The sequence below is a fragment of the Dermacentor albipictus genome, chromosome 2, assembly GCF_038994185.2.
Source record: "Dermacentor albipictus isolate Rhodes 1998 colony chromosome 2, USDA_Dalb.pri_finalv2, whole genome shotgun sequence".
NCBI lineage: Eukaryota > Metazoa > Arthropoda > Arachnida > Ixodida > Ixodidae > Dermacentor > Dermacentor albipictus.
This window is the reverse complement of record NC_091822.1, coordinates 192,091,906-192,113,326: the sequence shown is the minus strand read 5'-3', so window position 1 is coordinate 192,113,326 and position 21,421 is coordinate 192,091,906. Positions and strand designations below refer to the sequence as shown.

Below are 21,421 nucleotides of genomic sequence, written 5' to 3'. Positions count from 1 at the left end.
GGGCAGAGGTGGGAGGGGTCAAGTTTTCCATATCATGAAAACAAAATCAGGAAAGAAACAATTTATGATAACTCAAAGGGAAGCTCATTACTTTTCGAAGCAAGATCAGTATGCCTTAGAACACGCACCTGTAAAGCGGGACATAAGATGGAAGAAGAAGCATGTGCTTGCTGCGGTAAAGCTAGGGAAACGATGGAGCATGTTAGAATGTGAAGATATCTGCCCAGCGGTCGATTTAGGCACCACTGGCCTCCTTGAAGCCCTTGAGTTCAGCGAGAGCAGGTGGAAAGTAAACATGTCCGCAAGAGAGATTAGTAAAAGGCGATTGAAATATTGGTGGAAGAAAAGTAGGGAAACGACAAAAAATGGAGACATACAAAAGCAAAGTTCACCATAGGGAGTCAGAAAATTTGGTATTGAGAAATCATTGTGTTTTTTTTCTCCTTTTTTTTAAAAATCCGTTAGGCAGTATTAGGCAAGAGCTTGGTGGCGCAACCCACCGCCCCATTTCAAAGGAGACGTTCATAACACCCATCCATCCATCCAGTTTGCGTAAGTCTCGATTTCTGTCGCTCGTTCCGGCCTTGGCTGTGCTGCGTATGGCTGTAAGTATGGCTGAGCGCTTATACGCAGCTGTGCACCCTGTTTTAGATGTATCTGTCACGTGTGCAAAGAGCGAGGAATGATGCCATGCTGAGACGGCGTGGCATCATGTAAGCTGTCTTCCCGCGCATATAGTATTGAGATTGCGTAATCTCAAATTTCTATGACCTGTTGGAGCTAGAGGCAAAGGAAGCATTCGCTTCCCGCTGCCGGCGCTTTTCATGATAGCGTTGTCCCAGTGCGGGTGACGCTATCAGTCGCAGGGGCAGAGTGCACGCGAAAGCGTGCCTGGCTTCGCCTGATTCATACCGTCGATGTGAAAATATTGTCGACATGGCATGAAACCATATTATTCGTCGCCGACTCCCAAATTCATCAAAATGACCAGTTTTCTCATTGAAGTTTGCTTTTTTTCGACTGCTTGATAATTAGAAAAATTATACAGCCCCTTTCTTTGCAAGAAAAAATCTATCGGCGACTGTACTTATTTGCATAAGAAGTTGAATTTCAATACAACGAAATTTTGGTATAACAAGGCAAATTGCCAATTTTACTGGCTTTGTTATATTGAGGTTTAAGGGGGGACGCGGGTCTTGAAATCGCGAAAAATGGTCAAAAATGGCAATTTTCAAAAATTGCGTTTTTGAAGTCTTTAATGTCCCAACTATGCCTCTACAAAATATTATGGCTCAATTCCTACTCGAAGTATAAAATAAACGGTAATTTATAAACGTCGGTGAGCCGAAATTGAACGCCAAGCGCGAAGATTTGCCTCATTTTCAAGGTGCCGTAGCTCCGCGCGACGCCAACCGATCGGCGCCATCTTGGTCTCGTTTGAAAGCTGGTTTCCCGCTCTCCATTCTGGCGCCCCTCGGCACGCTGTAGACCCTCGTGCAGCGGAGGGATTGGCACCCGTTCTCAAGCGGGAAATCGGCGCGAGACAGCCGCTGATTGGGTGAACCGGGCGCCTCCTCGAGGCGCAGCCCTCTGATTGGCCGTGACGTATGCTTCGCCTTCCGCGGCCGCGTTGTTCGACTCCTTCACGTCGTCTGCTTTCGCCTGCACGCACGTCATTTTTCGCGCTCCTCTTTGTTTCCTAGTATTTTTCGTTCTGCCTTTTTCTTTATCGTTCTTCTAGATATTTTCGCTATTGGGTCGCTTCTTTTAACCACGAATTTCTTGCTTTTGCGTGCCTGGTGGCTTTGTTCCGCGTGTCATGATGGCGCGAGACGCGCGCTTGAAAGCAAGCACGCGAAAAGTAGTCAGCAAAAAGAGACGCGCATGGAATAAGAAGAGCGCTACATCGTCGAGAACTACAGCTTCGGTGATGCCGCAAGCTGCTGTGCCCTTGGTGGATGCGGCAGGACTGAGCTCGCCAACAACAGCTTCGCCGGTGGACGCGGCTGAAGAAACCCCGTCGACGCTAGCTTCGCCTGTGGACGCGGCTGGACAGTGCCGATCAGTGTCAACTTCGTTACCGCAAGTCTGTGCAGTGCCGGTGGATGCGCCTGGACTAAGCCCGTCGAAAATGCCAACTTTTGAGACGCTGCAAGTCGCTTCGGTTTCCGTGTCGTCGGAAGCGGCCGAGCCGGCTGACCTAAGCCTAACGTCGACTTCGGCGTTCCCGCACGCCGCTTCGTTGCCGACGGACGCGGCTGAACCGAGCTCGCGTGCTCAACGCTTCGACACGGTGTTTTTCACGGAGGCGGAGTGCGCGGGGCGCGAAAAATACGCAGACAACATTAAAACTTCATTGGCGAAGAAGTCCGCGACTTCCCGCAAGTTCGAGCTAATGAACGTCGGCACAGCAAGTGAAGATGACGATCGCGGCACAGAGTACATCATCGTTGATCTCTCAGTGCTAAAGAAGATGTTTGTGTCCACAAGCTGCAGCAAGTGTGGGATGACCACTCTCCAACTCGCAAAGTGCAGTGAGAGAGAATACGGCCTAGCAGTGAAGTTGGAGCTCACATGCTCAAATTGCAATTTCGCCGAGCGGCACTTCTCGTCGCCACGAGTGCCCGGGAAATCCAACATCACGCCCTTTGAAGTCAATTTGCGGGCAATGAAGGGAATTCAAAGTATAGGCAAGGGAGCGACTGCCCTAGCAGATTTTTGTGCCACCATGAACCTCTCTCACCGAGGACTTCACCACAAGACTTTCAGGGGGCATATGTACACCATGGTGAAAGCTTGCCAGGCAGTAGCTACTGCTACAGAAGCAGCAAGCGTCAAAGTGGTGAAGGACATGTACAAGAACTTCCTGAATCCACCAGGAAATGTAGATGTAATATTTGATGGCACATGGAAAACACGTGGTCACAATTAAAATATTGCAGTTGGCTGCATCATAGAGCTATACACTGGCCTAGTACTGGACCATGTTGTGCTCTCGAGTTACTGTCGTGGGTGCCAAGGGGCACCTGATCCCAGTGATGATGGGTACGGTGACTGGGCTGTGAACCACAAGTGCATGAAAAACATCGACTGCAATGCCGGCCGGATGGAGACTGAAGCAGCAATCATATTGTTCAACAGGTCTCTGGAAAAAAATGGGTTGCGGTACACAACTATACTTTCTGATGGTGATAGCCGCACCTTTCATGCATTGACCTCGGGAGAAGTGTATGGATATATATCCATTGAAAAGAAAGACTGCTTGAACCATGTCCACAAGCGGATGGGGACGGCTCTTCGCAACTTGGTTGAGAAGAAGAAGGCACAAGGAGAATCTCTTGGCGGAAAGGGCAACCTCACCCAAGATAAGATAAAGAAAATTACTAACTACTATGGGTATGCCTTGCGGAGCCACAACCACGACGTTGCAGGCATGAAAAAGGCAGTGCATGCCACACTGTTGCACATGACCTCGACAGATGAAGCCCCAGACCACAGTTGCTGTCCTCAGGGGGTTGATTCGTGGTGTGCCTTCAATCGCGCTTTGGCGAACCAAGTGGAGCCGCCACCACACAAAAACCCTCTGCCAGGCCACGTTCGCACTGCTCTTGAGCCAATCTTTGCAAGGCTGGGCGACGAGGCCCTCTTGGAGCGCTGCAAAGATGGCATGACACAGAACGCCATCGAGTGCCTACACTCTGTCATTTGGAGCCAAAGCTCCAAGAACACGCATGACTCTTTGCTGGCTGTTGAAAGAGCTGTTGCAGAAACAGTTTCTCGCTTCAACCAAGGAATGGCAGCAACCAGCAGAGCTGTTGCAGCACAGCTTGGTTACAGTCCTGGGAGCTGCCTCGTTCGTAGGAGCCTTGAGAAAGATAAACAGAGGCTGTGCAGGTCTGATAAAAGTCACACCAATGCTGAAAAGGTGAAGAAGAGGATGGCCAAGAAACACAAGCCTGACAGAACCCAGGACTACTGCCCAGGACTTTTGTGAATGTGTGGCAGATTCATAGAAAATAGCAGGTGACTTTTTGAGCTTTTTTTTTTGTCAAGTGCCAACGCAATACAGAAGTTTTCACAATTTTTACATGAACAGATTTCTGTGAGTTTGGTGTTATTGTGTTCAGTAATGACTGGGCTGCATGCTAAAGCATTAAATTTTTCCATGTGATAGGTAAACAAAAGTGGCAGAGTAAGCAAAACTTTGAATGCAATTTTCTCAACTTTGCTTTTTCGATCAAATGCCTTTGCCTTACGGAACTTTTCATAATGTTTGCGTCAACTGATTTTATTGAATTAGGTATCATTTTTTTCAGTGAAACCTCAGCTACATCCTAAAGCTTTCCATTTTTCATTAAACCCAATAGACTAGCAATTAGGTCAGGTGTAAGCTAATTACTCCTGCATTGTTTTTTTCTTCCTACTTTGTGATTCATTCATGACCTATATGATGACTTTTAAAAAATTTCTTTAGCTTTAGGATGTGCAGTGGGTCCTTGGAAATGACAGCTATTCTTTAAAACTAGTTTTTTTAATTAAGAAATTACCATAATGGCCCGTAACAAAAGACCTATGTGGGATAAGTTATTTTGCGATATCTTCATTTCTAAATGAGATATATCAAATCTGAATATATATTTGGAATCAGCATTCAAAGATATATCTGCATGCGAATTTTCAGGAAGATACGTTAAGAAATAAAAAAAAAGTTTTCAAGACCCTCATCCCCCCTTAACTGTGTCTCTTTTTGATGCAGAGTTATGAATTTGTAAACTTCGTGCTTAATTTTTTATGAAACTTGCCAATTTTCTTGAATGTATCATAAAAACATTTCTGTGTTTTACATGCATTTGAATCGGGAAATCAGAGTTGGCCCCAAACTAAAGCTTCCTCTTAAGCCTTGTTTGATAAAAAACTATTGTACCTCACCTAGAAGGGCTATCTGAGGAAAAGTATGTATATGAGTAGGTATATCTCCTATGGTGTTGAATAACAACTAGGTATGCTGACAGAATCTCTGCTTCAACTTTGCAGGAACATGACAGCTATCGGGCATTCCGGTCGCAGAACTTGAACCTCTCAGTGTCGCTGGAGACAAAATCTGTAGCCCTGGAAACAGCAGATTCTATTCCAACATTGCTAGTCTTTAGTTCTACACTGAAGTGGTTGGAAGGACTAAAGGTGACTAAACATCATTTCATTGGCACGATGAATGTTTTTCTCAGTGTATAACCATCAGTGGAAAAGTGTTTGCTTCTTGTTTGTTTGTGTGCTGTTAATGTCAACATTGTAAGAGAATGGACGTACACAAAAGACATTCAAGAACATACTGTTCAATAATGCCAGTAGGCAAATACTGAGTTTGTCATATCAAATTGCCATAATCAAGAGTGGTGAGTGTTGAAAATACTTTTACATGCATCAGTAAACAACAGGTTGCGTCCACAACACAACTAAAGTGTTCAGCGCAAGTGTGCTTCAGGCCAGCATGGGGGTTGGGGGACAGTTACAGTGATGTTGCTACAGGCAAAGTTAGCTTGGCTGACTTGGTTGGCCGTTGCCATGCCTGAGTGTCTCTTTCCATGTAATGAATATGTGTCCACCATGAACTGATCAACTCAATCTTTCACAAGAATGTGAGTAGAATGTGTGACACTTCCTTGACATTTCCTATCTGCAGTTTTTCTGGGGGAACTAATTGTTCAACATGTGTTCACGGGGAAACCCTCTTGTGCTATCTGGAAACCTTTTCCTTTCAAAACAGAAGCTCTTGCAGAACCAGATGAAGTGCTCTATATTGCTCATTTCATTGTGCTCAATGCAACATGTAAAAGCAGTATGTTTGAGCTCACATGTCCAAGGTGGATTGTAGGCCACACTCTCTCCTTTTCTCCATACATTTCCTCCCTCCTTCTGCCACCTTGTGCAACTGATGTGTGGTGCTTCTGAGCATACATATTCATTAGTACACTTCTTACATAGCTTTGTAAGCGTACTATTGTGCTTGTCTCAGAACTAAATGTGTTTGCAGTTGCATAAGAATGTCAGTTTCCAGCAAATATACATTTGCAAACAAGTGCTACAAGTTTTCTTTACCAAACCACATTCACTTCTATCCACTTCAGGGCTTTTGTTTGCCTCTTCTTTTTTCTTATTGTCTGCAGGCCATTTTAGGTGGCCTTCCTAAGCTGACACGAAGAGGCAGTCTCTTTGGCAATGTGAAACCACGGAAGAGCCAGCTGACACGGCACGTACGTCAGCTGCAGCTCTCACTGGCTCTGCACAAGTTCCAAGTGTGCTACTGGACTTCACTAGCCCGGCAGCATGGTTTCGAACTGCTGGCAGGTCGCATCCAGCTCAGTTCTGAGCACAGCCTCGTGTTAGACACATTGCGTGACGGTCTGCTACACAGGTGAGTGTCTGACATACAATCCTGCACTGATTAGTGATTATGGTTGCTAGCAGTATGGTGTTTCTACTGCAGAATTCACACCATGTTGGAAATGTAGTGCTAGAATAGACAAAGACAAAGGAAGAATGCACCGTGTTAACTTGCCACAGGTAGGGAACAATCCCACAACCATCTGCGGCAAATCGTTCTTTCATCCACTTTGATTTCAATTAACTTATCATGTCTTTATTTCATTTATTAAGCACAAGTAATTTCCCTTATGTTGCCCTTGGTGTCAGTGTTCGTTGGCTTCTTATGATATGACTAATAAAACTTGGGCCCCTTGGTTAACCCCCTTTCTTCTCGTTTAAGGAGTGAGTGAGGCACACAAAGGCACATACAGAAGTGCTCCCGTATGTGTCTGTGTGCCTCACTCTGTCCTTGTCTTCTAACATACCTCCTGCGCAGCTTTATAAGCCACATGTGCTGGTTATTTGGATCCACCGATTCAGTAAAAAGCGGAGCATAGCTCAACTACCAGGGCTTTAGTTGTGCCATAGGTAGCAAATAATCAGTCAACAAGAATCGTAGTTATTGTATTTTTTTGTGTGCATAATAAATTTGTTTCATCACCACATTTTGTCGAGACTGTTGTGGTTAGTGATATCCACAGCAGCGGTGCACTTCTTGGCTGTTCCTGTTGTATTACAACACCATTCATTGGCTGTCGGTGTAGTACCCGACAAAGTTTCAATGTCAGTGTAGTGCAGTTTTGCTTGCCGAAAACACTTTATGCAAATGCAGCTGCTTTTTTCATCTGCTACTTCACTGGTTTGGACAACCTTTCCTTTATTCTCAAGGTGCTACTATAAGCTAGTATATTACACCTCTGAAGTAGCAGAGAGGCTACTTAACATGAACCAGTAAGCAATAGCTTCTTGTTTGGCATGGCAGGAAATGATGTGAAAGTTCCCAAAGCAACTCTGCCTGACATTGCAGACTGCAGCAACAGGACATGACCAGTTGTTGAATAATAAAAAAGACCATCACATTTAATTTGAAAAATTTGGAAAAAAGCATGTGTACTCTGCATGTAGGACTTTTCACATAGTTGTTTGTTTATTCTCTGATGAAGCGCATTGTGTCACATTTTGCTATAGTCAAGTCCCACAAGCAAAGTTGCCTCCATTTTTTTGTGCACTCGGATAATTTTGGCAGAACGCACATAAATATACACGAGAAAAATAAGTTTTATTTTATATACTGTAGTGTTTACATATTTGCACAAATGCCAGTGGAATTTTTCTTGGTATGTAATTGCTAGCATGAAAAAGTATATTACATTAAATTCAGAACTGTACTCCATACATCAAGGTTTTTGTCTCTCTCTCCCGCCAGTTTCATGCTTCAAAATATGGTGAGCTTAACTAGTAAGCCATATCACCAAACAGTCCCTCCATCTCATTTGCTCTGAGTAGGAGTGACTATCTCTAATTATGCTAAAGTATGATGAAGAAGAACATAAGTGCGAACTATGATTTGGCCTGTACTGGCACTACTGTACATTGCTGCACTGGATTGCACGCTGCACAAGTCTAAAACATAGTTTTTGAAGCTCACAGCTGTGGTTACCTTAACGTTATTTCTTTTTTCCATATTCTTTAAAGTCCTCCCTCTCATTATATTCATTCAGCCCTTTAATCTCTCCCTCAAGCTGTGCTCATCCTACCAGATTGCACCAATATCTCCAAAAACATGTCCTACACGTCCATGCTGCAATTTCTTCTGCTTTGCTTGTTGTAAATAATCATGCATCAGGTCATTCGCTGCATACTGCTCTGTTTTGCCATCAGTGAATATAATTTTATACTTTACATTCATTTGGTAGTCATGTCTCCTGTGAATATTATTTAACTCACTCGCTGCCGCCCGCCGCATGTGCGTGCGAGCCACACATTTTTTTTCATCGAAAGTGTGCGCATGCCACACGCTCACCTTTCTGTGCGTCGTGAGCACCTAAGCAAACTATTTGCTGGACACTGATAAAAATGCATTCATCGACATTTGAGAAATATTCACACTTTATTCTGTGAAGTTTTTTCAAGTCACAGGCGTTTCACCATATGGGAAATAGCTATACGCAGTCAGGCATGTGCAGAGCAGCACCACACTTCTCGCACTCCCAGTGGCTTTAACTTTTCTTTTCTTTAGCCTTGCATACCTCACATTGCCTTGAGGCTACTCATCGCTGTCGCTATCGAAGAGGATATCCAATATCTCACGCTCGGAGAGAGCACACCATCCTCTGGGTGCCGCCATTCCTTCAGCCGCCAGAGATTATCACGAAAAAAAACCGAAACATAGAAAAGTGTGTTCAAACGACACAACTCAGTACTGCCATCTATCAGTAATATATCTAAGCATCTTCAGATAAGGCGATAAGTGCTGCTGTCTGTAAACAGCTTCAGGAAATCCTCAACGCAGCAGCCAGGCAATTCGCTGGCTTCGGCAACATTGCCGCTGCAGCTATGCCCGTCGATTCATCAGCTTTAGCAGTGAATGGGTTAAAACTTCTGAGAAAAAATCTTTTTCAGAACACATTTTTTAAATGTTTTCTATGAATTAATGTGGCGAATTAGGTGTGTTGGTACATACTTGAAAAGGTGGAAGCACTAAAAGGAAAGACACGGACAGAGACAGGATCACTAGGACGAGTGCTGAACTAGAAATAAACCACACACACATAAATTTTTGAATAAGGACACTGCGAGCCAAAATTTGACCAAGTTATTTTGCCAAATGTTGTGCCATTTGTGCTATTGCTTTTAGTATAAACCAATATTGTTTGTCCCCTGTGTTCTGTCAACTGCAATGTTTGACCTCTCTTTGGCATGTGCTCTCTTTTCTCTTGTGCTGCCTCCTCTGCAAATGCAGTTATCCATCTCACAATCCAAGGTATGACTCGCTGCTTCTGTTGGTGCATAACATGCAGCCTAAGACTGATGGAGAGTAAGGCTAGTTGATAATCTGGCATTATGTTATGACACTGAAGTGGCACCCCATTCATAATTGCAATCATTTTAGCACATTGGCATACACCTAGAAAAATTATATAGTTTATAGACATTTCTGTTGTCCAAAGCCTCTTATCCTGTTATCCATGACTGACTGGTCCTAGAGTCATGGTAAGCCCCTGCAGTCTAACCTTAAATAATATTTTGGGTTTGAAAAACTTTTGTGGTTTAAAAAACATTTACGATTTGCCTCAGATAATGATGTTCCTTAGCAAGCTACAGCTTAAAGTTCTATGCTACCATCATCTATTATTATGTGCATGCGAATCAAATGTCATACAATGACCATGCTGGAAGTAATTGGTCGATAAGCATTTTCCACATGCTGTTGCAGGCAAAATTTTCTAGTTGGCCACGTTCAAGTGGCCATGGGCAATGACTGTTTGTACAGCACATAACTAACACAGTTTTCTTTGCATTAGCATGATATGCATGGACAAAAATGTGAAATTGTGCTTGCATAGTTTAGCATGTGCCAGTCATCGGCAAAGGTTTTTTGAAGAAACAGGTTATTTAGTATTGTTTGTCATGTTCCCTTTAAGCATGAGAGCCAGGCAAGAAAGCTACCCAATAACGGTAAAACTTCATTTGGGCCTAGTTGGTACATGATTCTGAACTTAACCTTACAGCGCAAACACCTAAGACGAAGAGTGTCTTTCTTTTTGTGGTTCGTCTTAGGTGTCTGCGCTGTAACGCTACCCAATAAGAACCCATTTTTCAACTTGTTTTAATGAGCTCTCATCGTTGCCTTTAAGGTTTATGAGTTTTCACCAGTTCTGCTCCATTCACTTTCCTAGCTTTTGTCTGCTTTCTGCACCTTTCCTTGCAATGTCAGCCAAGTGGCAAAGGCTTATCATTGTCTAGTCTTTGTTTAATCAACAGCTGTGGACCACATAGGCTACCTGTGTGGAAAAATGAGATGGATTGTTGTAACTGCAGGCCACGTGCCAACTGGTCTGTGTCCTACATGAACTGTGAGCTTGGTGACAGTGAAGTTTGGCTCTACAATGCAAGCACTGAGGCAGCTGCAAGTGAGCCATCAGCATCCACGGCAAATTCAGGGGCCGAACTCTCTGGGGGCTCAACTCCTGTGGATGGAGAATCTGGCCAGAGACCTTTGCCACTGTCTCCATTGCCGCCACAGCGCAAGTGAGTTTTGTACATCAGTGGTGTTTTTCCATAAAATTATGGCATGTTTGTTAAGATCTTGTGTCATCTCATTGATTTTGTAAGGTTTTTCATTGCCATTGATGTACAGGGTAATCACTCCTTAGTTGTAGCTGCTTACTGAAAGCTGAAACATCCTGTCAGGTGCTGTTTGTTTGCTTGTTCATTTGTGTGGTTACTATTAAGTTAGCACTATGCTTTAATCACAAGCAAAACATAACTTTGGACTTTCTTTACAGCAGCGAATGTGAAATACTAGATCTGGCTGACCATTTCAGGTACTTCCTCAGTGTCGCTCGAGTGTCTTATGGACGGGAGACCAAGGTGCGCGGCAGTGTGTCCTTGGCTCCGGAGGAAGACACACCAGTGCACCTACTAGTTGTGCATGGCCTCAAAGGTGCCTGGACCAAGCATAACAGGGATGTAGTGTTTGGCCTCTTTGACAGCTACGTCAATGCCAAGTTGCTCCGCCGCAACCTTTCAACAGAGGCACTCAGGGGCTTCCGTGTGGATGGGCAGCCTCTGACTTCACCCGAATTGCGTCCCAGGCAAGGCCCGCTTTCATGTCCAAAAGGGCTAACATGAGGCTCATGAACTTTTTTTTAGGTGGAATTTTTAAAGCTTTCTTTGTGTACATGAAAATATTTACATGAATTTAAGGGAGACGCCCCTTGAAACAGCTTCTTTTTATTACTTTTATTAGAGGCTTCAAAATTCAGTGAAGTACAGTCTAGCCCGGTTATAATGAAGTCGGCGGGAATCGGAAATCACATTGCTATATCCGCTATTTCGTAATATGTGGACTATGAAAAAAATGCAAACATGGGCATACCAATTTATTGCCGCTGAAAGAAGTGGTCCAGCGCCCTCTGAACACGTTTCGCGAGTGCGGACTTCAGGATTGCGGCTTCCATACCATCCAACTGATAACCAAAGATCTCGTCGAACTCTGGACTCCCGAGGTACATCCATAGCATGTCAACAGCTGCAATGGCTGCTGCAGAGGTGACCGACTTAGGGGCACAACTAGCACCGTTGCATTCGCTGTCGGAGGCGCTGTCCGCCAAGGTCTCTTCCCTGACACTCCCGGCAACTTCTTCAGCCGTGAAGTCCTCGGTGGCAACAAGGTCTTCGTCGGCGAAAAAGAAGTCCATGTGGCTTAGACCCGCAGGCACAAGGTTCAAGTCGCTAGCGGAATCCCAAAGCTGCTCCAAGCAGGCCGTCGCGGTGGCAGCATCAGCGGTTGCAGCAACGTCAATCGCGGTAGCTTCGTCCCCAGCAGGCGCCGCCTCCGCGCTGCTGCTTCGGGAGAAGCCGGCTTTCTCGAAGCAGTGGGCGATGGTCAGGTGCTTCCCATCCCTCCAGGCTCCGCTTGCGAAGAAAATCGCCTTTACCAAAGGCACCTTCATGCCGGCCACGTTGTCAGTAGTGTGAACATCAATCAGGAGACACTGGATCACTCGGCGCCAGTAGTGGACCTTAAAGTTGGCAATAACCCCCTGGTCCATGGGTTGCAGCTTGGCGGTAGTGTTTGGGGGCAGGAACAAAACCTCTACAGCGCTCAAGTGTGCGTTGACGTTATGCGCACTGCAGTTGTCAAGCAACATCAGCATTTTGCATTTCTTTTGGACCATCTCCTTGTCGAAGTCGGCAAGCCACTTGCCAAAAATGTCTCGCGTCATCCATGCCTTCTTATTGTTCACATACGTCACCGTGTGCTGGCATACGTCACTGGCGCAACGTGCTCTACCGCTCTACGCCGTGACGCCGTTCAAGGACGGCGCAACACGAGACCGGCGTGCCATGCGATGCAGTGAAGCAACCTTTCGCTCCGCAAAGAGCAGACGGCACCACGAAAGGACGCCTGCAGCCGGATTTTGCTGTTATTTTCGCGGAAAAAATCGCCTCAAGGACGCAAAAATGTGTTGATTGACAGATTATTTTTCTGTTGGTATTAAATCTCTTTGTTATATCTGCTGACGCGCTCTTATTTACTTCGTTAAAACCAGACCCAAAATGTATTGAAAATGCAAAAATGGGAATGGGAAATTGAAATCCCTTTGTTATAACTGCTATTTTGCTATAAGTGGCTTCGTTATAACCGGGCTAGACTGTATAGCGTTTTCTATGCAGATTTCAAACATGGCACTAGTTTTTGCGTACCTATTATAGCTTTAGAGTTATGCAATGCACAATGGCAAAATATAGTCATCTTTGTGGGCACTTTTTACGTAAAAAATTTTGACAAAAAGCGTCATGCTGTAGCTTGTTAAGCTCTTTGTAGATCACAATTTGCCAATATCTAGCCAAACAGCATGTACAGTTACTGAAACAATGCAAAAAAAATTAAAACATTTCAACTAATTCTTTTTCTCAATTCCTTGAAAGATAACCATGTACTTTCGCAACTTACTGCTTGGAGATATTTCAATTTCAAGTAGATATTACCAATGTACATATCTTCAAGAGTATGTATGCTAAATTTCGTTAGTATAAGACAATTGTAGCTGTAAGGTTATTTTCATGTGATCGTGAAAAAAATTAGTTGAAGTGTCCTAATTTTTTTTTTCATAGTTCCAGTACTGAATTGTACACACTGTTTGAATAGATATCGGCACTTTGCGCTCTAAAAAGAGTGGAATAAGCTACAGCACAAATACTTTTGCGAAAGTTTGTTACGCATCAAAGTGCCCGCAAGATCACTCTATTTTGCCATTGTGTAGGACTTAGCTCAAGAACTATAGCAGTTACACAGAAACTAATGACATATTTGAAATCTGCTTGAAATGCTGTATAATTTGGTGGATGTTCAAATCTCTAGCACAAATATTAAAGAAATGTCTTTTTCAAGGAGCATCTCCCCTTAATTACTTCGAGGTCCTGTAACATTCCCTGGTCTAGTTGTGCAATGATGCTGCCATATTTGTGGCTGATAAACTTTGTTTTTCTGGCCTGTTGTGTGATGTTTAGATGATGCATACCCATTATCTGTTCACAAATTTTACACGATTATCACCAGTACAGCTTGTGAAAATGAATGACTCGCACAATAATATATTGTCGCGGTATCCAGAATTATTTTGTAGGCTCAAGCGTGTTTGTTCATTGCATCTGTACTAAACCAAGCACTCAGAAATGGTAATAATATAGTGCATCATGTAAAGGTCTAGTAGCTATTTTAGAAAGACATCTAAGTAACACTGGTGCCTCCTGCCAGACTGACCCTTCCTCTACATTAGCAAAACACGCACTTACCCACATGCCCTAATATCTAGAGTTGTTTGCAGCTCTTGCAGATTTGCTAGCTGGTCGATATTGCTTTAGTGCAACTTGATATTGATATTTATTTAAACCGAATTTATTAATCGTTTATAAATAACGAAAGTGCAGCCATTGGAAAGGTTCCTTTGTTGTTTCCCAAATATTATGTCCTTGTTTCTGATCCTGTATTTGATGATGGTTTACTGTAATAGGTACTTGGTTTCCTGAACTTTTCATTTCCTCAATTCTTGAAGTACCTGAATTTCTTTTATGACGGTGGGACTATTACATTAAGCTCCTTCCTCCCTCTTTATACATTGATATTTGCCTTACAGATTGCATTACGGGCTGTAGAAGCCTGGGACGCTTGTAAGCAACAAGATTGTCATTGTAGAGCTATCGATTCACATGCTATTGTTAATCTTTGTCTATAAACAAGGTACTGTAATGACGCATTGTAATGCTGAAATAATGCAAAGGTCCTCCATCTCAACCAAGGTGCTTTGCCTATGCACACTGCAGTCCGCGACCATCACGCAAGAGCACTTCACCAGCTGTGTCGATGCTTCAGCAACTGGAATCATCTGGGCCCAAAACAGTGTACACGGAAGATGTTGAGGGCGTCGCTGAGGAAGAACAGCTTCATGGAGTCGCTGCCTGCCAGACTGATGACGTCCTTCACAAAAATTGGTCCGTTGAATTAGTTAACAGCCAGGTAAGCCTCTACAGCAGTAGCCTGCTGGAGACAGTACTTTAGTCACAACAGCTAGCAGCAGTTATGGCGTAAATGGAACAGTTAGGGTTGAATTATCATGCTTGCAAGTACGAAACTATCATGTGATCTTCATTTTAATCACATCCGCAAGAGCCTGTGACCTACAAGCATCTGCTGTAGGATATGAGAACATGTCATTCCTATCCTTGCGGCAATAACAGCTTGTGCATAATGGTCATTAGAAACGATCCACTTGCAATGCATAGCTTGCAAGTAGCATTCCTTGACAACACTTCTTGTCTCAAACTTCGACCTGTTTCAGTTATATTGTAAGCAAATAAATGTTTTTTTAATGCACCATTACATTCAAATGACGCAGCTTACTGTGTGATACTTGCTACATGGCATAGTTTGTGATAATATTGTTCTAGTTCTGACTCTGCGTGCACAGATTTGGACCATCTTGTATATCTTTATGGCTGAGGAAGGCATCTCTCAGAAATTAGACTTTCTAATTCTCAAGCACATAGATTGCTAATGGTCTAGCTACTAGCAAGAAAGCCAATAGGTTTAGCAGCTCTTGCGTACCTGACCTGAATTGGCACATTATCATGAAGTCATAGTGGAATATGTAAGGTTGCCATTTAAGCCACACAACAAAGAGAATTTTAGTATGTCATTGCTGCGGCACTGAATCGGTTGTGGCCTTCATCGAATATGATGCCGTATATACATGGTCTAATACATGGCCTCTGAAATCAGCATGATGCAATGCCTGCAACAGCGCATGGCATGTAGGTGACCTCAGAGGCCGTGCCTAGTACCTCCACATTTCTCTGCATTGTTCCATAAATGGCGAATGCTGGCATAGAGGCACCTTAGTAAGAAATAGCTTGGCACCGTTCGTGCTCAGCACCTTAATGAATCTTGCATTGTCACAGTTTAATGATATTTATGTCATCCTTTCTCACTACCTTGATTATTTGTCACAATTACAATTATTAATGATCATTATTTGCAATGGTAGCACACAGGAAAGGTCAGCACACAGTGGTAAATATTTGATAAAAGTAATTAGGTTGTTCAAATGAACTGTGTGTACTGTTAGTTATTCTTTTTTTCTCCTTGCCTGCTTTACACAACCTGCTTTACACTCTTTAGGTGATGCTGCGTGGGTGTGAGACATCTGGCTATGTGATAGTCAGTGCAGCAAAGGCAGAGATCTTGCAGCGAGTGCACACACCCGTGTGGAAGGAGAACACACTCGTCTCTAAGACCACTTGGATGGGATCTCTTGAGTGCATGCAGGTGGGTGCTCAGACCCTCATCACAAAGCCTCTCTGCGCATCTGCTGTCAGGGAATGAAATGAGCTACAAAGGGTAAAAGTTGTTAAACATTCATAGCATGCAGCTTCCCACAGTACAGCACATTACATTGCAGCACATAGGAGGGTGCAGTGTGGTAGAAGGCTTACGCATTGCAGCACAATGCATTCTAGCAAGGTGTAGCTTAGTAAAAGTATTATAGCATAGCAAAATATAACCATATGTAGTAGTATTCTAAGGCATGAGGCTACTTGCATCTGAGACTGCTGAATCTTGAGTTCAGCATGCTACTGTTTTTCATGGGACAGTAAAACTGTCTGCTTTCTCGGGCGTGTCTGGAAAGTTGGTGCATGTCACTTTTTATTTCTTAAAGCTTACCAAATTGCTAAATTTTGTTTGGTTCAAGTTGCTTTACAATGAAGGCTGAAGGTATTTATGGCATTAAAAATTTTTTGTAAGCCCCACGATACTATTTGGACAAATTGTGAGAACATTAGATATAGCATTCACAAATTACTGCAGAAGCTGCTTCGAAACATTTGTGAAGGCATCTGGGATTCATACTTCCCTCTGATCCAGCTTCTGCTGCTTGGTTCACTAAAGTATTCACTGAAACCCACAAGAAAATGTGAGTTCTTAAGTCAGGGTAGCAACACTTCTTGCTCAAGGCCATGTGAGTATGTTCGCTTATGGAAAGCCGTTGCACAATTCAGGGCCAGAATAATGTAACGACTCTGTTCCAGTTCTTTTCCTTTTCGAGATTCATCAGTGGTCCGAATGGTGTTCGACCTACATTACCAGCACAATCATCCGGTTGTAAGTGTTGGATGATCAGAAAGGAATATATATATTGTAACAGAACAGGTAACTAGACTAACAAGGCGGCCATCACTGTTTATTTAAGCTCATCCCAGCCCCCCACTTCTTCGTCTTCGGAATCGCCTTTCTCGCTTCTTCTTCGGCTAGGTTACAAATATAATCGAATGAAAGGAATCCTTGCAATATACTGGCCAAAACTGGTTTTGCAGTTTGCTGCTGTCTACTAGCGCCTGCGTGGCAGAATATTCTTTTTTCCGCACGTACTTTACCTCTTTGAGGGTCAATGACGTAAATATACAGCACCACGAACAAATCCCAAAATGGTCAATGCCACATATTTACGGCGCCATCTGTACGCTTAAAAAGCGCGCCAATTTCCTAACTTTTTCTTTTCTGTCATGTGCTGCCACTATGTGGGAATACAGGGAATTTTTTTCGCGCGCCTCCCTCTGTTTGTTTTTATTTTGCACCGTTTGTTTTAGAGCTAGTTTGCTCCCGCGCCTCTATATACTACCGCTGGCACATTGGTACGCGCGTGCGGGTGGCGGTTCAGGTTGTGTTCCGCGGGCGGTGTCGGTTTCTTGCGCTTGGAAAACTGGTGGCTAACTCGTTACTAATCGCTCAAAGGGTGACCGCCTCTTTCTTGCTCGTTTAGTGCTCACAGGGGTGCACATAGGAAGGATGCCGCCGTGCATGTGATCCCGTTGCTTTTTATTTTTGACACTTGTGAAAACTAACTGCCTCTGGTTGGCGATAAGATTAAGATTAGGGGAAGTTTGTCACGCGTGTTTTTTTGAGAAGCACAGAACCACACAGATTTCTTGAGTGCATGCAACTATGCAGTTCGATTACGCTATGGATGTACATATTAGTGCAAGAGCAGGAACATTTGAGCCTTGCAAAATACTCTCATGTGTGCATTGTTAAGGCCTTGAACTATGTGTATAAAAATGCATCAAATTTATAATCCTTATAAGTTTATTTCATTTTTTATTGTTATTATTCATGAATGAAGAGTACATATATACCAACGCAAAATATTTTTTTCTCACTTTACAGTCACCCTAGAAAAATTGCGGTAAATTTTTTTCGAAATAGGTCCTTAAGAAGAATTTGAATCTGCAATAAAAGAAATCGACTCTGGGCAGTCACATATGCCAAAAAAATCGACCCTCAAAGGATTAATCAAGCGACATATTTATTTAAATTATTTTATATAGGTCCTGACATTCCTGAGATCGTTTATGTGTTTTTGCAAGGGTTGATATTTCCCAGAACAGCAATGTCTCAAGTCTGTTAAAATTGACCTTGCTAGCTGTTTGCTCTGTAGTGTTAAAAAAAAAAAATCGCAGGACAGCTGCGAGTGTGCAACATGAATGTTTAAGCATTAGCTCTGGTGGGGGCTTTGTGTTTTTGCTCACAATATCGAGCTCGCCCAATCACTTGAGGTTCGAAGGTCCTGCTTCTTCCATGAATATTCAGTGTAAAGGATGTCTGGAGCCTTCTCATTTAAACTATGACGCTCCTGTCTGATGCTCGAGCGCTTGCTCGCTTTCTAAGCATACATTGGCACAGCCAGGCAAACCACGGCCACCGATGCTACTGCAAACACTCTCTTCACTGTGGCAAATCGCCATTCTGGCATCACTACACGAGGGGAAAGGCAAGACATGACTGTGCCATGCCAGTAATTTCACGATACTGCAAGCACAATTACACAAGCACTGTCCATGATGCCCAGAGGGCAGAACCATCTGGTGACTTTACAGGGAACCGAGCTTTGCGTCATATGCTTGAACACTTCTTTCTCTTTAGTGGAAGCACACGCAACACTTCTGTCAGTGGAAAAGCGCCTTCTGGCGCCTCTCTCGCTGAACTCTCTTGCTGCAGACGGCACCAACAGTGCAAAACTGAGCAACAAGCTAAGAAAAGCTAAGAAATAAGGTACCAAAAGATTTCAGTGGGACACTGAGGCATAGTTGATAAAGTATAGGCTTCTTGCAGTTGTCGGTTGCATGGTTAGTAATATCTTCCCTGACCTTTTGCCCCTTCAGTACTATGCCACAGTTGATGCTGGGGAGCGTGGCGCCTCCGATGATGGTGTAGTGTGGCTGACAGTGGACAACATAGAAGAACGCTCGTGGACAGTGATTGAGGCCCCTGCTGACTTGGTGGGCAGCGGCCAGGGAGTTGGAGGCGTAGTCAGCAGCACAGTCGGTGGGGCCTCAGACCCCAACACAGCACCACTTCAACTTCAGCGAATCATCTCACGCTGTGGCTGCCAGTTCTTTTATGCCAGTTATGGTGAGAACATCGACCCGGAAGCTCTGGAAGACGTTCCACCCCTGGTAACTTATCCAACACCGACTTCTGCATGATTTATTTTTTTTAAACGACAGTGCATGCAGTGTCTGAACACTTAGGAAACAAAGCTAATCAAACATATGAATACAGTAGACTTCTGTTAATTAGAATCCAGTGAACTTAATGTCTTGATTAATTTGATCCCAGCCACAGGTCCCAGCCAGTGGCCATGCATTTCTATGAGCCCAAACTTTCATTATTTGGATCCTAAAATTTGCAGGATAATTCGAATCAGTCAGGCAGGCACACGCCTGATCTCTTTGGTGACCCCAATAGCAACCCTTTTCGTTGGCAGCACCGGAAACTCCCATTTTCTGCATGCACTAGGAAGATCTTCAAGCAATAACCGTAACCCACAATATCTGATTACATTACTTACCTGATTCTAACATGCCCTTTTTTTAATAGAAGATTAGTGCAATCGTACACAGTACCAAAACGGCCTTCGCGGAGCTTGTTTGCTTTACCACACAAGGAAGCACTGCGGCGAAGCTGACTTTAGAAAACTGGCCGTCATTGTGCGACACATATTAGACCCTTGCCTATTTTTCTTGCAAGAGAATAGGGTGCGAGTTAGATTTCGCATTGTTTAGAACCTTTAATGTCATTTCTACATTAGTTTTCTACTTTGAACACATAGAAGGCAGATACGCATTTGGTTTGGGGGCATGTTAGGATCGGAAAAATACTACCAAACGAATCACCAGTGTGTTTCGTCGTTTTTTTCTGCATCTTGTTTAATTCGATCTGCCGGATATTTCAATCAGTTTCGTCAGTCCCGTCAGGGTCGCATTAACAGCAGTCAGCTGTATATTGCTTAAATCACTCATTTGAATTGCATTATCTGAATGAAGCACTCCTGACTTAATAAACATTGCTGACTGTAGTTGTCATAGCTTTATGGTTGTATGTTTGTTCTACTGGGGAAAAAAATCAATTCATTGTGTGGGAAATTCAGTGTGTAGGGAGGCTTTGAGGTCATGACTTCTGCATGTTGGCACTAGATGGGGTGTAGTCATGGAACTGAAGCTCAAGCCAGCAGGACTTTACTGGTGCTATACTGTTCTTCCTCTTATTCCATGCCACATGATCCAACCAGGGCTCTTCATTCTTGCTATGCAGCACTACATCCTCCCAATCTGAAGGCACCACTTTCACTGTCTCTCTGTTTCCTGGCCCATCTCTGTTGTCTTCGCTGTAGCTTCTGTCATAAACTTACATTTAGGTGTTTAAACTTCACAAGTGAGAACCCAAATTTGTGCACATATTTGCCTTTCATACACAGCCAGATGAAGAAGACGAGGAGCCATGGGGCCGGGAGCAGGCAGTGGACTCATTCACATTGACGCACCATGACTTGGAAGTGTGCAGCAACCCCCTGCAGTATGCCATGGTATTGGACTTGGTGAACAATCTGCTTCTTTATGTGGAACCACGAAGAAGGGAGGCCAATGAGCGGCTGCAACGTATGCGCTTCCGGCTGCAGCTATCCGCGGGCGAGGATCACCGCACACCTATCTTGCAACTGCAGGACCAAGTTCGGTAGGCCTCTGAATATTGTTTTTATTTTCAATACTACCTGCAGGTGGACAGTACTAAGTATACAAAAACGGTTAAATATTAAACAATGCTCTTGACATTAATAGAGGCAAACCACAATATAACAAAGTCATACTTGCAGCAAAAAAACTTCATTAAATCACAAATTTTGTTAATTCAATGTTTTAATGTTTCAGCAGTAAAAATGATAGCATCTTGTCAGTAGCACTTATAAACAAATCACAAGAAGGTTGGGCCATTATGGCAGGGTTATGAGCACCAGTGCGTGCAGGGTATTGCATCAATGTGGCTCATGGCATCCGAGATCCGCATGTGTTGTGTCACGCAGTACTGTAAATCTTAGACACCAAGCAAGGTTTGAGTACGGGCTAGTTGGTATTCCATGGTATAAATCGTCACTTACAGCGCATACATAGACGGAGGACAAAAAAGGACGACGTAGACGTAGCGCTTGTCTACGTCGTCCTTTTTTGTCATCAAAAAAGCCGTCATCAGATGGCAGCCGCAAGTTAAAAAACAAGCCAGTTACAGTAATGTCGGTGATATATACAATGACAATGCAAGCCATGAAATTAGAGCTGTCGAAGTAGGTGGAGAAAAATAATGTACTGGAGGAACTACAGAATGGGTTCAGACCAGGCAGTTGCTTAGAGCATAATACGTTTGTACTAACTCAGTGCATAGAGATTTCAGTAGCTAGCGTATGTAGATGGACATTTTTAAGCACAAATGCATTGATGATAA

At 43.6% G+C, this 21,421-nt stretch overlaps 1 protein-coding gene across 1 annotated transcript in view; it reads left to right on the top strand.

Moving 5' to 3' along the window:
• Positions 1 to 21,421, top strand: part of hob (bridge-like lipid transfer protein family member hobbit) — a 113,752-nt gene that overhangs the window by 72,065 nt on the left and 20,266 nt on the right. The window contains exons 33-40 of the mRNA XM_065427433.1: positions 5,035 to 5,181; positions 6,165 to 6,412; positions 10,405 to 10,614; positions 10,911 to 11,180; positions 14,416 to 14,608; positions 15,770 to 15,916; positions 18,808 to 19,101; positions 20,403 to 20,659. Coding sequence (XP_065283505.1) covers positions 5,035 to 5,181; positions 6,165 to 6,412; positions 10,405 to 10,614; positions 10,911 to 11,180; positions 14,416 to 14,608; positions 15,770 to 15,916; positions 18,808 to 19,101; positions 20,403 to 20,659 — 1,766 coding nt within the window. The remainder of the gene's footprint in view (positions 1 to 5,034; positions 5,182 to 6,164; positions 6,413 to 10,404; positions 10,615 to 10,910; positions 11,181 to 14,415; positions 14,609 to 15,769; positions 15,917 to 18,807; positions 19,102 to 20,402; positions 20,660 to 21,421) is intronic.